At 40.8% G+C, this 17473-nt stretch overlaps 1 protein-coding gene across 9 annotated transcripts in view; it reads right to left on the reverse strand.

Moving 5' to 3' along the window:
• LOC127568515 (dihydropyrimidine dehydrogenase [NADP(+)]-like) overlaps positions 1–17473 on the reverse strand; it is a 581379-nt gene that overhangs the window by 510909 nt on the left and 52997 nt on the right. Inside the window, exon 1 of one of the 9 annotated variants that reach the window (XM_052012360.1) lies at positions 2439–2471. The exons of the other annotated variants lie outside the window; for them this stretch is intronic. Within the exon in view, the coding sequence (XP_051868320.1) occupies positions 2439–2471 (33 nt within the window). Of the gene's footprint in view, positions 1–2438; positions 2472–17473 lie in introns of those variants that run through there. 9 annotated transcript variants of the gene reach the window in all.

Here is a 17473-nt window from a genome sequence, read left to right on the forward strand (position 1 = left end):
AACTCACCTCCATCTTCTCAAGGACAATTAGGAATGGACAATAAATGGTGGCTTTGTCAATAGCTTCCACAAAGAGTGAACAAAGAAAGTAAAGAAAAGGTCCTTTTTAGCTCTGATCCTTATCTGAGTCTGTCCTGGAGCAACCATGCAAACTTTCTTTCTATCCACTATAAATTAAAAAAATATTATTTAATGCTTAAGGAATTGAATAGAAAAATAGGGAGGTAATGCTTCAATTACCTCCCTATTCAATTCATGATTCAATTTTTGTTTCCTTATTTAAGGATTGATGTTAATGTGTTGGAAACACTTCGGAGGAGTTTTACTAGACTAGTTCCCGGAATAGCTAACCCAAGTCCATAGCTCCCTAAAAGTGGCTGTACATGTTGATAGGGTGGTAAAGCAGGCATGTGGCATGCTTGCCTTTATTAGTCGAGGCACTGATTTTAAGAGTCAGGAAGTTATATTGCAGGTTTATAAAACTCTGGTTAAGCTGCATCTGGAGTATTGCATTTAATTCTGGTTGCCCCATTATAGGACAGATGTGGAGCTTTGGAATGGGTACAGAAAAGGTTTATCAGGATGCTGCCTGGATTAAAGGGCATGTGTTGTAAGGAGAGGTTGGACAAACTTGAGGTGTTTGCTCTGGAGCAGTGGAGGCTGAGGGAAGACCTGATTGAAGTTTATAAAATTATCAGAGGTATAAATAAGAGTAGACAGCTGGTATCTTTTTTCCCAGGGTTGAAATATCTAATAGTGGAGGGCATACATTTAAGGTGAGAGGGGAAAGTTCAAAGGAGAGGTGCGGGGCAAGTTTTTTTTTACAGAGAATGGTAGGTGCCTGGAATGCACTCCAGGGATAGTGGTGGAGGCCGATATGATGGAGGCATTTACAACACTCTTAGAGAGGCACATGAATAAGCAGAGAATGGAGGGATATGGACCTTGTGCAGGAAGAATGGAATTAGTTTAGTTAGGTGTCATTAGCTTAAACATTGTGGGCCACAGGGCCTGTTCTTGTGCTGTACTGTTCCATGTTCTATATTCTATGTTCTATGACTGGACAGGTTGCCTCATGAGGTTAGCTTTGCATCCACCAGAGATTAAGATGGTAAGAAGGAATTTATTTGAAGCATACAAGATCTCGAGGGGTGTTGACAGGGTGTTAAGTGAAAGTGGTCTTATTAAAGTAGTTATAACAGCAGCATTGGTTTGGACAATTTAGCAATCTCAAATCAGCTTTATCCTTACCATTACACTGTAAAGATTGAGGCAATGGCCTAGGAACACAGTGATGGCATTCCCTGCTGACCAAGAAGAAACCTGCTCAGAAGGATTCAGCTGGTTTTGTGGTCTGGATTTTCCCCTTCGTGACATCAGTTGCAATCAGACACTTGCTCCAGGGACTATGGTGGCCAGCAGTGTTATCATCAACAGGCTGTGCAGCCATTCAGATGGAAAAAACTCTGACAGACACCAAAACCAAGAACAAAATTCCCCAATTTCAATCTGCATTTTAAACTAAATACAAATTGGGCCATACACATGAATTAAACGTAAAAGTGAAAAAAAAACTTTAAAATAAAAGTTAGTTTAATTTAAAACTGTTTAATTTTGGAAAAATATTCTGAGGAAATTACAATCGAAACACATCACAACAAGTTTTTCTGAGGTCCTGGGGGACTGTTCAGGAGTAATTATGGGTTTGTAGTCTGCTGCATGCTGTGACTCTGCCAATCCTGCTTTCACATACACCAGGTAAACCAATGCCACTGTGTCTGCCAGTGGTGTATGGGCATAGCAAGAGGACTCCATCGAAAACTTAGTTATCCTCCATCTGTAAACACTTAAAACAGTGTGCAAGAATTTCATCAGATCATTATGTTGTTGTTTTGATTAGCCTGATGAAGACTAAAGCACACAGTTGTGAAGGAGACGACTATTTCTGTATTTAAATACACACTGGCATGTCACAGAAGTTGCTGCCAGATTTCCTCCAATATAAAGGTGAGCATTGATAGCTCCACTATTATTCACATCACAAATGCCAAGCCATTATCTTCCACATTAAAAACATGCTACGTCACTATTCTCAATAACTTGCAACTGACAAAAAAACTGTGTCCAATGCACCAAGATGATAATCCTTCTCTGTTACAAACTACATTAGATCTTAAATGTTTACAAAAGGTTAAAGATTTGAAATATTATGGTCTGAAATCATTTGGAATGCAACTTTAAATGATGTTCTGTCATTTCAAATAATTACAATGCCATTCATTGTCACACTCTAACATCTAAGTTATCTGAATTACAGTTAGGCTATATATATACACACACATATATATATATATATATATATATATATATATATATATATATATATATATACACACATGGATCTGAAAATCCTAATTCTGGATACAATTGATACTTACCGATCCTCCTGATATACGTACTGAAATAGCCATTAAAAGAGCAGTCAGAAACACAACTGTTAAAAGGATTTTCTGTCCGTTGGGCATATGTGACCTTTATCAAGCTTCTCTGCTGACACACGTAATATTGTCCTGTGTCAAACTAAGGTCAAGTAGAAAAAGTGCAATTGCCTTCAAAGATTTTCTCTTATAAATCATCACAGTTCTACTGTGAAAATAGAAGGGAGCAAAAGGATGGGGAAGGTTACCAGGGGAAATCCCAGCAGAGCATCACCAGCCTCATGTCCCTATAGAATTGGAGGGGAGACATTGACTGTAAGGGCAACAATGATGTACATACATCTTTCTAAATCATAGTCTCCAGTCCAAAGTGAGCCTCTTCATATTCTACTCCTTAGCACTAACATAGTTCACCAGTAACCAGCCCAAAGAGCCCAGATGACAGATAATAATCCCTCACATCCTCCTTTAGAGGTTCATCTGCTCTGATCATTACATTTCAGTGAATGACTCCTAGATCTAATCGAGTCCACTTTCCTCCATCCAGTCCATCTTGAAGCATAGCTTCAGGAAGGCTAATGGTATCATCAGGATGCCTGTCACTCTGGCCATTCCCTTTTCTGTCTTCAACCTTCTGGGAGAAGATACAGAAGCTTGAAAGCCCAGATGTGCACACTTAAGAACAGTTTCTCCTTGATTGCTATCAGTCTTCTGAACCAATCACCTCTTTCACATCTCCTACTCGATGTTGCCACATTCTTGGACTCTTAATTCTACCTCTCTTGATTATTCTGTTATTATCACTTTAGCATTTCTTTTCGCACTACTTCATATTGCACTACTATCTTTGCACCATTCTGCTGTTTTGCACTCATCACTGTATTTATTATTACTATGTATACTGCCTTCTCTGTGAGCTTCACGCAAACCAGTAATTTCATTGCACCCGGGGGTATATGACAATGAACTAATATGTAATCTTGGCTGAACTCATCCTCGTATTGAACAATTTCTCCTTAAACTCCACTCAACTCTATGCCTGTCTGTTTGTGGGATATGAGTTTCATTTTTACTCTAGGGCCCCTTCCCTCATTCTAGTACCTCAGTGACAGCATTGGTACTGCTTTCTGCACCCACTCAGAACTTGAAGATTTCATTACTTTTGCTGCCAATTTCCATTCTGTCCTCACCTTGATGAAGAGCCTTAGACCTGAAATGTAAACTCTGTTTTACCTTGCACAGATGTTGCCTCACCTGCTGAGTGATTCCAGCATTTTCTGTTTTTACTTTAGTTTCTAGTTGCAATCGGGAGTGTGCCTTTAAGAGCCGCACCCTTATCGGATTGGCATGCGGTCCATTGTTAGAAGCTGCATTCAATATGAACCTGGTCCTGTTGGGAATGGTCATTCCAATTTTGTCATATGTTTGTGGTTGCAAACCACCCTTACGCCGTTTCTATTGTATTTTTGGGCAATTTCACAAGTCCTTCACAGGAAATCCAGCCACGCATTGGCATGATATGCAGAACATCTTTAACCCATTTAAAAAAGGGTGAAATTCAATTTCCAAGCACTCAATGATGGATCTCAAATGACAAATTTGAAGCAATTTTCTTTAAGGTGGAAAAGATTTACATGGTTTAACTTTAATTTGAAATGGCAGATGAGTGCACATAGGGACTCATACAATCAATATGTATATTTGCCACAAGAATGATGCTGAAACATACCTACACTTTTTTAAAGATAGCAGAGGAAGCTGATGCCAGATAGAAAGGGTCAGTAAAGCTACAAATGAAATGCAATAATAGTACTGGAAAGCCCAGCTTAAAAATTTAATAGAGCTCACTATCAGCTGGTACACATATTTAATCAACCACAAAATGTCACCTGAACAACAGGGTGCCCAAGGAGAAAGAATCAGAGAAATAAACACTGCATTAAGTGCAAGGTGAAACAGTGACAGTGACAGAGAGCAGCCCTGATTTTTCTAATCTTAGAAAAAGCTTTGCAAAGAGCAGCAGCCTACTCGTTAGGAGGAAGCATCTCTTGGCAGGACTTTGGACCGCAGAATGTCCAGATGACCAGGTTCCTTGAAGGTTCTGAGCCAAAGAAGAGCATTGCTCTTTAACCAAGATCATCATACACACAATGATTGATGGATTACCATCATAATAAACTGTCCGGTGCAGCAACAGACAAACTTCTTTGAGAAGCGTGGGCCAGGGAAGGACATGCACAGGACACCCGGGTTCTGCTTTTATCTTTTAAATCACAAATAAACAAGTTTGTTCATGTATATCTAACATAGCCAAGGCTGCCCTCAACAACAGGAGCGATTGACAAAAGGAGAGGGCTGCTGAGGTTAAAACCTGAACCAACCCTATCAAATCAGAGGGGCATGGATGGGCATGTGAGAGAGAATAGGTTACAGGGAAATAAATGGGGCAACTTCAATGACTGGATTACTCTGAGAGCCAACATAGATTTGGTGAGCCAATTGGCCTCTTTCAATGATGTTAGGAAACATAAATATGAGAAATCCAATCCTGACTGAAGCTTGGAATTGGTTTATTTGGAATTGCTTTATTATTCTCACATATACTGAGGTATAATGAAAAACTTGTTTTGCATACCATTCATACAGATCAATTCATTACTCAGTGCATCAAGGTAGTACAAGGTAAAACAATAACAAAATGCAGAATAAAGTATAACAGCTACAGAGAAAGTGCAGTGCAGGTAGACAATTAAGGCACAAGGTCATAATGAGGTAGATTGTGAGGTCAAGAGTCCATCTTATCTTATTGAAGCTTGAGGATTTAACAATTTTTTTTTAAGAGCTGACTCTTTCCAAACCTGAAACATGCCCAACTGAGAATAGCATAGAGGGATATGGAATTAATGTAGGCAAGTGGGATTAGTAGAGATAGGCCTGTATCTGTGCTGTACAACTCAAAAAAACTCATAGATGGTCCTTGAGTCAAATAGCCAATCTTGAGACCAATGAGTCAGATTCAATTCAAACAATAACAATTTGTGAGGAAATGGTCAATATCCAATTCAGCCAAGATTGACTTTGGAGAAGTTGAGCTAGAAATGATGGTCACACCATTGAGCATTTTTTCTCAATTTGCTTTGATCATTCCTGCTTTGGTCAATCCCACAACAGAGACTTCATATGTTACTCACCTTCAGGAAGCAATGCAAACTATCTGCCTCAGAAGGCAAATGTCTCAGGAATAAGTGATAAGTGCCAATTTTTTTCTTTTAAATCTACACCAATATAAAGAGCCCAGAGGGAATAATGTCACCATCATAGCCGACTAATGTCTCATCAGAGTCCAGGGGAGACACAAGAGACTGCAGATGCTGGAATCTGTAGCAACAAACAATCTGCTGGAGGAACTCAACGGGTTGAGTAGCATCTGTGGGAGGAAAGTTGGTAAAGCTGCTACCTCGTAGCTTCAGCGACCTGGATTCAATCCTATCTTCCGATGATGCCCATGGAGAATCTGCACATTCTCCCTGTGACTTTGTGGGTTTCCTCTGGGTGCTTAAGCTTCCTCCCACATCCCAATAATGTGGGGGTTGGTAGATAAATTACCACTGAAAATTGCCCCTTGTGTGTAGGCATGTGGTAGAATCTGGAAATGTTGGTGGGAACATGGGGAGAATACGTCACAGAGAAAATTAATAGGGAATGAGATTGCTCTTTGAGCAGAGACTCAACGAGCAAAAATGGTCTCACATGTCAAAAGGAAATATCGAAATTTGGAAATATATGTGAAGCCTAGGGTCATTTACACATATCAAAGAACGGTGGTTATAACACTTATCCCAAGGAAACCACTGTATTCTTACAGCAACTTGGAAAATCCAGTCTTATTATCCACACAGCCATTGTCTCTTTAATCCAACGCTCCTTAGTTTTGCTAACACGTCTATCATTTGGTACCCAATCAACTGCAACTTTAATCTGCGTTTAGATAATATCAATTGCATTATCCTCATCAACCCCCTGTGTTACTTTGTCAAAGAATTCAATTAAATTAGGCAAACAAAGACCAAGTAAATCCATGGTGCTATTCATTTCTTAGCCTATACTTTACCAGGTGCCAATTAATTCTGTCCCAGATTATTGTCACCAAAATTTCCCAACAATAACATTAAACTGATTAGCCTGTATCTGTTAATTAATCTTGATTCACTTTACTGAACAAGCACATAACATTTCCAAACCTCCAGTCCTTTGCCATCACAAGGAAAATGGAAGATTAAGACCAGGTGCATAACAATTCCCAGCATTATTGTCTTTAGTAATCCAGAATGCATTCCATCTGGACTGGGTGCCAGCCCTCCCAACCTTGAAAAGTGCCTCATTTTCAATTACTTTTACTTTATCCAATTTCTCTGCTATCTCTTTTTTTACTGTGACATTGGCTGTTTGCTCTTCCACGATGAAGACAGAAGCAAATTGCTCACTTGACGCCTCAGCTATGGGGCCTTGCCTCATAAGAAGGTTTTCTGTATTATTTGTCATGTTTTCTTATTGTACAGAAGGAAGCCATATAGTCCACTCAGACTATGCCAGCACTCACAGCAATCCCATCAATGCTATTCAACTACATTTTTCCCAGTAACGTATTCTCTCTCACATGCTCATTAACACCTCTCTTCCCCAATTCACTTACCACTTACCTACACTTGGGGCAATTTACAGTGCTGAATTAACTGAACCAACATAGCCATAGAAAGGGTGCAGAAGAGATTTACAAGGATGTTGCCTGGATTGGGGAACTCAGCCTTTTCTCCTTGGAGCGATGGAGGATGAGAGGTGACCTAATAGAGGTGTATAAGATGATAAGAGGCACTCATCTTGTGGATAGTCAGAGGCTTTTTCCCAGGGCTGAAATGGTTGCCACAAGAGGACACAGGTTTAAGGTGCTAGGGAGTAGGTACAGAGGAGATGTCAGGGGTAAGTTTTTTACTCAGCGAGTGGTGAGTGCATGGAATGGGCTGCCGGAAACAGTGGTGGAGGTGGATACGATAGGGTCTTTTAAGTGACTTTTGGATAGGTACGTGAAGCTTAGAAGAATAGGGCTATGGGTAAGCCTAGTAATTTCTAAGGCAGGGACATGTTTGGCACAACTTTGTGGGCCGAAGGGCCTGTATTGTGCTGTAGGTTTTCTATGTTCCTGTGTAAGGTATCTCTGAGATTTGGTGGGGGGGAGGGGGAGAACAGCAGCACCCTGAGAAAAACCATAAGGTCACAGGGACACAGGAAGAATGAACAAACTTCACACAGTCAGCACTCATTGTCAGGATCGAGTCTGGGTCACTGGAGCTGTGGGCAACAGGGATAACATCTGCATCACTGTGCCACCCATTTAGGTCCCTCTGGCAGCTTCAATCTCCCCTGCTTACCCTTCTAGTATGGAGACATTTAAAAATAGAATTGGGTTTCTTTTTATGTTACCCACTAAGATATTCATATACATATAAAATATTACATAAGGGGTGGTATTGGGGGTCTTGAGGCATATAAAAGTGGCTAAATTCCCAGGACCTGACCAAGTGTACTCTAGGATGTTGTGGGAAGCAAGGGAAGACATTTCTGGGGCCCTGGCAGAGATTTTTGTATCTTCCCTAGCCACAGGTGAGGTACCAGAAGATTGGAAGGTAATTAACATCGTGCCTTTATACACAGTAAGAAGGGCTAGAAGGACAAGCCAGGGAACTACAGGTCAGTGAGCCTAACATAAGTGGTGGGTTAGTTACTGGAGGGGACCTTGAGAGACAGGATCTATCTGCATTTGGAAAGGCAAGGACTGATTATGGATAGTCAGTGTGGCTTTGTGCTAGGAAATCATGTCTCATGAATTTTACTGAGTTTTTTTGAAGAGGTGACCATGAGGATTGATGAGGACAGTGCAGTGTCTATACGGACTTTAAAAAGGTTTTTGACAAGCCCCTGCATGGCAGATTGCTCCAGAAGGTATGATCACATGGGATCCAGGGTGAGCTAGCCAGCTGGATACAAAATTGGCTTGGTAGAAGGAGGCAGACAGTGGTAGTGGAGGGCTATTATTCAGACTGGAGCCTGTGATCAGTGCCACAAGGATCAGTGCTGGGGCCCGTGTTGTTTGTCATTTATGTTAACAATTTGGATGAGAATATAAGTGGAATGATTAGTAAGTTTGCAGATAACACCAAAATTGGTGGTGTACTGGACATTGAAGAAGATTGCCTAAGGTTACAACAGGATCTAAATCAACTGGGAAAGTTGGCAAAGGGGTGGCAGATGGAATTGATGCATTTTGGGAAGTTAAACCAGGGCAGGACCTTACACAGTAAACAAAAGGGCCCTGGTGAGTGTTGTAGAACAGAGAGACCAAAGGGTATAAGTAAATAGTTCCCTGAAAGTGGCAACACAGGTGGACAAGGCGGTGAAGAAGACATATGGCATGCTTGTCTTCAATAGATGGGGCACTGAGTACAAGAGTTGGGATGCACGTGGGATGTTGTGGAGACCGTACCTGGAATATTGTGTGCATATGACAGGAAGGATGTGACTAAGCTGGACAAGGTACAGAAAAGATTCATAAAGCCGAGACTGGAGGGCTTAAGTTATGGATAGGCTGTTCTTTTTCCCTTGACCAAGGAAGTCTAAGGGATGAACTTACAGAGGTTAATAAAATCATAAAGGGCACAGATAAGACAGATGCTCACAGTCTCTTTTCCAGAGTAGAGAAGTCTAAAACAAGAGGGTATAGGTTTAAGGTGATAGAGGGAAGTTTTAAAAGGGACTCGAGGGCAATTTCTTTTCGCATAGAGGGTGGTGGGTATATGGAACGAGTTGCCAGAGGAAGTGGTAGAGGTGGGTACAATTACAAGGTCTAAAAGACATTTGGACAGGTTCATGAATATGTAAGATTTGGAGGGATATAAGCCAAATGCAGACAAATGGGACTTGCTCAGGAAGACACCTTGGTTGCCATGGACAATTTGAGCCAAAGGACCTTTTTCTGTGCTGCATAACTCGATGACTGTATGATTCTCATACACTCTCTTTAGAATTTCATTTCAGTTTTTAGCTCATTCTGTATTTTTTATATTGAGCTTCATTCTCAACTTACATTAATTACAACTCACATCACTCTCCTGGTAAGCTTCCCTAATTTTATTTGGTTTTGCTAGTGGTTCCCTGCTCTGGTCCATTGGTGGACTCAACCGAGGATCCAATGATGGATTGGGAGCTTGCTGGAATTCCCCAGCACCCCTCCTGGAGAACCTGCAGGATCTGTGAGCCCATTCACTTGAATTATACAGCTGCAAGGTAGGAATAAGGTGTGTTACTTTTTTTTATTTAATTGTGTTTTGTATATTATAATTTTTCTGTTTTGTGGTTATTTTACTTAAAAGAAAACTAAAAATGTTTACACCTTTCATCTGTTTATTTCATTGTGAATAATTTTTAACTTCAGAAGGATTGATAAAGTTTGACAGCTTTGACACAGGAAAGTTGAGAGGGTGGTCCTGTCATCAGTCAAAGGCTTTCAAAGAGGATTCAATAGCAGGGCTAGTTCTCGCCCACCTACAAGAGTTGATTATGTTACTAAAGCTCTGGTACCATATAAAGTCTTGCAGCTCAGACTTAGCATGGATTCACCTAGCAGGATCTACCACACTGATCTCGACCAGGTAAGTTTGGGGCAATCGAGAACAATGACTAAAGGTTACCTGCGACAAAGGAGCCTCCATTCGGCAAGATCTGGCCCTTTACCTCAGGTAGCCGTTAGTCATGCAGGTAGCTATAGTTTGGGGTGCCTTCAACCACACTAGAGGGGGGATGTACAAATACTTGAGAGGGTGCAGTGAAGATTTACACAGACATTGCCAGGAGAATTATCATTATGAGGAGACATGACAAGGAGAGCGGTTGTTTTTAGTTCTAGAACAAAGGAGACCGACGGAAAGTTTGATCAAAGTATATAAATTATGAGAAACTGAGAACAGGGTAAACAGTGAACCTATTTCCTTTAGCAGAGACAACAATGATAAGGAGGTATAAATTTTAAAGTGATTGGTTAAAGGGGAATTGAGGAAATTTTTTTCTCAGTCAATGAATAGTGTGGGTCTGAAACTCTCTTCGTGAAAGAGTGGTGGAGTAGAAACCTTTGCCTCATGAACACTTAAAGAACCACAGCCTGTAAAGTTGTAGACTAACAGCTGGAAAATGAGATAGACCTAAAAACTGTTTTAGGGCAGCTTGGATAGGATAGGTCAAATGACCTTGCTTTGTGGGGTAAATTTCTGTGAATTCTATCATTTTTCCTTTGCAGCTATGTTTCTACTCTAATACCCAAATTATATCCTCCAATCTTAAGATTCCAAACCATCTGGGCCAAATCCTCTATCAACTCACGGGAATTCTCTTTGACATTTGGGTATTTTCACACTTGATTATTTTTTCCTGGTCCTTTTTTATAGCTGCTACATCCACTGGTAGAATTTCAAATATTATAAAGTTTTAAAGAAAGTAATCTAGAATCAATTAGATTTAATTTTTCCCATGTGATACACTGACAATAAGGCGCTTGCTGCTTTTCTCAGGGTAACACTTCAGAAGTGCATTTACTAGATCGACTGGTTGCTCTATCAGCATCTTTTTCTTTATGATCAGTAACTCAAATCCACGCTATTTTTTCTTTCAATAACATGGCCTGCACCAGAAGATAATTAGCTATCTAAACTGAACATTTTTGGGTGTTTGTTAATTCTCTCCATCCTTTTTTTAAATGGAGGGACCTGTGCTTTTTGAAGTTTGATAGCATTAAATCTCTGGTTTTCTGAAACACTCAGTCAAGTCTTGCTGATTGCACATTTGTGGCTGAGGAGGATTCAGCTGATAGAGTCACCATCGATCACTGGGAAATGTTTGCTGCATCCTATTAGAATAAAACAATGTAATAAATCTTGGAGAGAAAATCTCAAATCTAACTTTTAAAATTGTATTACAAAGCAATTTACTCCTCTCATACAATAAAATACATTGCACCAGATACTGATAAAAAGGAAATAAATGCAACACAGTGAAAGGACAGTCTTATAAAAATAGTTAAAGAAAAACTAGCCTAAACTTACTGAACTACATAATGAGCATTTTCTTTGATTTCTTGCTGTTGTCCTCAGCCCAAGGTATATGAAATCTCATGTAATTGATCAAAGCAATGAATTTTATCATAAGGAGATGAAAATTCATTTGATTGATCAAACGGAATGAATTCAATGTGATTACATAAATGTTCCGCAGTCCAGAAGTTTAAGATGTTATCTGTGGTGAAACTACAGGACCATGTGTGAAATAAACATGAAATTAAGTGCCAAGAATTTGGATTGGTTAGTGCCCATTTTATGCAAGTCACATAACAACCAATCTAACCTAGAGTAGAACACTCCAGTGATCAATTCCAGGATAAAATATTGTCCATTGGGAAATTGGATTGGGTGCTTCAGTGGGCTATTTACTTCAGAATATCTGGCATTTAACTGGCATCTGGCACACACCTATTGACATCATTATTCACATATTTCCACCTTCATCAACATAAATTGAAACAGAGACACAAGAGACTGCAGATGCTGGAATCTGAAGCAAAAAACGTGCTTCTGGAAGAACTCAGCAGGTCAGGCAGCATCTGTGGGGGAAAGTGAGGAGTCAACATTTCAGGTTGACACCCTTCAGCTGGGCTGAAAGAATAGAGGGGAGATAGACAGTATAAAGAGGTGAGGGGGAAGGGTGAGGCAAGAACTGGAAAGTGATAGCTGGACCCAAGTGAAGAGGGGTTGGTTGGCAGATGGAGTCAGGTGGGGGAGGGAAGGGTGAAGATAACAACAGAGGCTGAGAGGTGATAAGTGGAGATAACAAAGCACATTTGGAGTGGGTGCAGGGAGTGGAGAAATCAAGACAGTTGGTGTTGCATAGGCAATTGGAAATGAAAAGGTCAAGAGAGCATAAAAGGCCGGGGGGGGGGGGGGGGGAGGTGTCATGGTTGAAACCTTAGAGTGTAACTTGAGTTGAAACTTGAGTTGAAACTTTACAACCGTCTTTGAACATTCACAGCACAGCTAATAACACATAATACATGTGTGTATTTACAAAAAGTGCTGGAGGAACTCAGCAGGTCAGACAGCATCTATGGAGGGACCCTCCATAGATGCTGCCTGACCTGCTGAGTTCCTCCAGTACTTTTTTGTGTTTTGCTCCAGATTCCAGCATCTGCAGAATTTCTTGTGTCATACATTTGTGTATTTTGCATTTGTTGTATTGTTGCATCGTCTATCTGAAGATTAGATAGCATCTGTTGCATTTTTTGCTAATCAAAGGGCCACTCTGTCCACATCAGGACACTTGACTGAGCAGTTTCAAAACTCACCGCAGGCTGTTCACACACCTTCCAATGTCTACAGAGTGTGCTACAGCTAACACTGAGTGTCTTCTCCAGCATTTAGCTGCTGAAAATATTCACTCAATAGATGCCTCAGTGGTGACACTGCTGCCTTTACTGGAGGAATCAGCATGCAATGACAGATCACATGGGGTGGATCAGGGATGTGGGACAGGAGGCAAAGACATGCCCATCTATAAACAGCCTACTCCCACAGAACCTCAGAAACACATCTTACCTGGAACTCACCGATGAACAATGTATTTTCAGCCTCAGGTTTTCCAAGGCTCCCATTACTAAGCTATGTCAAATGCTTTAAGATCTTCAGTCACTACCTGGTGCCTGTAGTACTCTCTCCATGGAGATTAAAGTAATGCTGACTCTCAACATCCCCATCACCACCACATATTTTGCCTTGTCTTCCAATCTATTGCCCCTGCAGCATCTAAGAGGTCATCCAGGGACCATATTCACAAAGAGATTACATCACCCATTTTGATTTCCATGAGGAATAGTGGCACCTTGGTTATTGGGATTTGCCAGTGTTGCTGGTTTCACAACACTGACTTCACGCCTATTAGGGCTCTGTTTAATGTCTCAACCTTTTACCCAAGAAAAAAGGTTTCCCCTCCTCAATGATCACATGGCTGTGGATCATGAGAAGAATTTGCTGATATTGAAAGGCATGTTTTTGGGAAACACTAATGAAGCACACGTGCAGGGAGTCTGAACGGCCAGACATTTTCCACTCTGCCTAGAGGGGGGTGGATCCTGAAGTTAAGAATGCTGTTAGGGATCGGAAGATGGGGTTTCACTGCATTCATCAGTCCAGGAGCATACTCTTGTATATGCCTAGCGCAGGTGGAAACGTCACTGTAATGTGCTGCATGGTACATAACCTGACCGACAGGAACAGCTAGGGCCTGTCAAAGGTCAGCCAGGTGACCTGGGCCTGAGAAACATGAGGCACGGACTGAAGAACAGCAGGATCAACATGAGGTAAGAGAAAGGCGGCGGCTTTGAAGGGGGACATCAATAGCCCCATCTCCCAGCAGAGGAGGAATGCATTGACTGCATGGGTAATAAGAGACTCCCCAATATAGAGACTTTTTCATAAGAAGCCGGCAAAATCAGAGTCATCTATTTCAAAAAAATTGCCCTTTGCACATCCTAATCTTTAACATTAATACAGTTTGCAGTTAAATAGATGAGAGAGTCCAGATGACATACAATAATCCTGACATTCTTCTTTTCAAGTTTGCCTGTGTTGATCATAACACAACAATGACTGAGTCCCTGATTTAAGTAGTCAAGTGGCTGCTCCTCCTTACATACATTGTGATGACACAAAATCCATTTCTGTATTGCTCAAGTGAGTGGGGATTCACACACCTGGAGGAGACAACTGGAGCCACTTCTTGCCAGGCTCTTCCCTTGCCTTGCCATCCAAGACCTCTCTATTTCTTTGTATCTCTTGAGTAAAGACCTCCATGTCTTTTTGAGTGAAACTGGCAGTTGTCTCCCTCTCTTTTTTAGCCCCTTTTCCCTCTCAATCTTTAGGGCATAGAGTCAAGGAATCATACAGCACAGAAACAGGCCCTTCAGCCCACCCTGTCCATGCTGGCCTTCAAGTACCCATCTATACTAATCTTGTTTACCAGCATTTTGTTCATAACCTGCCATGCCGTGGTGATTCAAGTGCTCATCCAGATATTTCTTAAAATGTTGTGAGAATCTCTGCCTCCACTGCCCTCTCAGGCAGTGCATTACAAATCCTAACCATCCTCTGGGTAAAAAAAATCCCCTCTAAGTCTCTTACTCCTTAACTTAAACTTATACCCTCTGGTTATAAATACCTCTGCTATCAGGTAAGGTTTACTACTGCCTATCCTATTTATCCCCCTCATACCTTTGTTCACCTTTATTGGGTCTCCCCTCAGCCATCTCCACTGCAATGAAGTCTCTCCTCATAACCAAGATATTCTATCCCAGGTAACATCCTGGTGAATCTCCTCTGCACCTTTTCCAAGGTTTTGCTGTTGTCTGGCTGCCATTGAAGTAAAGAAAATCGCAACAGTAAATGAAAACCAAAAAAAAGTGCAGATGCTGGAAATCCAAAATAAAAACAGAGTATACTGGAAGCATTTGTCAGATCGGGTAGCATTCAATGACAGAGAAAGAAAATTGACAAAGGATCTTCAACTTGAAATGTTATAACCATCAGAATCATCTGATAAAGGTCGTCAACCTGATCCTGTCTCTCTTTCCAGGGAATGCTGCTAAACCTGCTGAGTGTTTCCAGCAGTTTGTATAATATGAGGAGACTATTTTGCCTATCTTGTCAATGCCAGTTGAAAAAGAGCTACCTAGGCTAATCTCACCCAGCACTGGGGAAAACACACGTGATGCATTTACTCAAACTGGCCAAATTTGCCAAGGCTAGCACTACCCAGAGGGATGGACTCGAGAGGACAAGTGCCAGTTTTCCTGGAAGATCATCGTTCTTCAAGTACACATCCAAGTACTTTTCAAATGTGATGAGGGAGAATGCCATGGGGACCCTTTTAGGACAGTGCCCTTCTCAGATTGCTAATCAGCTAAATCAGATCTAGTTGAGAAGTGTGTAGATCCCAATTCACTGCATGATTCTGAGTGTAAACCACCCAAACACTAGTTCAGAAGTCTTTTTTGGCTGACTTCACTAATTTTTTTGCAAGGGACCCAATTGTGCTCAAGGATGAAACGCAATGATGGTTTAATGGAAGGGTGAAATCCAATTGTTAGAAAATACTTTTCTTTGTTTAGTATGTCCACATAACATATTCCTGTGGGAGTAAATATTAATATTCACCCCAAAATGCATGTGGAGCCAGCAGAGTGGCTGTGCTACTACCTGAACCCAGCAAATGGAGGTCATTCCTGGGCAACACTCTGGCACCAAATGTTACCTCCTGTTGGCCAAGTTCCCCAGCATGCAGCACATTACCATGAAGTCCCCTTACCCGCGGAGCATATACAATATGGACTGATGAATGCAACAGAACCTCATCTTCTGGAGGCCAACATAATTCTCCACTACTATCCTTGTAGTTGTGTGGCTCTTGCTGCATCGCCATTCAGCTGGTGTGATCGGAGAATTCACTGGTGTGAGGAGCCAGGGAAGCAGAGGGTCATTTTGTCAATCAAAAAGGCAAGAAGTGCAGCACAGAATTGTAAATAAAAGATGTGAAGAACACCTGAATTATAACACTCCCTTTTGGAATTGGTCTGCTGTGAATTAAAAGCCTAAGGTCTACAAATCAATCTCTGAATTGAGAGATGGTGTGATAAATGTTTCATTTTAATTAGAGTTTTAAAAATGAATTTGTCCCGATCAAATGGATTGCATTCAGTCAGTGCGATAATTCCAAAGTGTTTTTTGAATTTAGATCAGAATGGTTCACTAATTTAAATTGATGCCAGCTGTATCAATGTGAATTTCTGGCAAGGCCGCAAGAAGTCTATTTTTTGTTACCATTATGAATCTTGTACTGCACATTGGCAAAATTAACATTTACAGGGAAGTGCGCGAAAACACCTAATCTCTAAAATCACTCAGTCATACATGTGAAAACATTTGATATCATAAAGTGCATCTAAACATCCATATTTAAATGATCCCTGAAACTGTTGGATTTCTTGTGTTATCTGGTGAATCATCAGATGGAGGACTCTCTGCAAACTCTTTGCTAAGGGAGCCTATGCAATGTGATATGCCAACACCATAGGAGGTGGAAGCAGCTGAACACTCCTTGACAATAAAACAGGATGATTTTCAAGTCTAAAGATGCAATTCTTCACAACAGCCAAGAAATTGCCCGAATGCAGGCCTTTTCTGGATTTATTTGGCATCTTTTTTAATATTTACCAAACTTCATATTTCGATTTGATTATCAGTGTGTTCACTAGTCAGCCCTGGCCTGAGTTCACATTCACTCTTATATTGTAGGTAAGGTAAATGTTAATGTTTGGGTATGCACTTCTGGAACAGAAGGTTATTGAAAGGTACCGCATCCAGATTGTAGGAAAGTGCTGTTGAACCCTTAAGATAAATTACAGTTATATAAAATGCCCAAAGTTGTAACAGAAGGTTATGTGGAGGTGTAAACTGTGAGTAGATTTTCTCTTGATCTCAGTACGAGCAAGAGACAGCATGCCATCTGCTTGATTGCCACACTTACTCTGCTCTAGACCTACAAAGGGTACAAGAGAGAATATTTTTCTGTCTTATTGCCCTAACCTGACAAGTACATTTTTTGTGGTGTTTTATGAATGTAAAATACCTTCCAAAAACACAGCCACACAGCTTTCAATCTGTATCACTCATTTCAACTCAACGTCTCACTTCTAACATTATCCAACATTGAGAACACTGCTTGTTCATTTTGCTTATCTGTAGAATGAATCCTGTTCAGATCTGCAATAGTGGGCTTTCATATCTCAATACCAACATTACCTGTAGCAGACTTTTACTTTCCCAGATGAACTGTGGATGATAAGACACATAATTCTATGGGCTATGTGCCCAACCCCCTACAGAAATGCA

This window comes from Pristis pectinata, chromosome 3 (genome assembly GCF_009764475.1).
Source record: "Pristis pectinata isolate sPriPec2 chromosome 3, sPriPec2.1.pri, whole genome shotgun sequence".
Taxonomy (NCBI): domain Eukaryota; kingdom Metazoa; phylum Chordata; class Chondrichthyes; order Rhinopristiformes; family Pristidae; genus Pristis; species Pristis pectinata.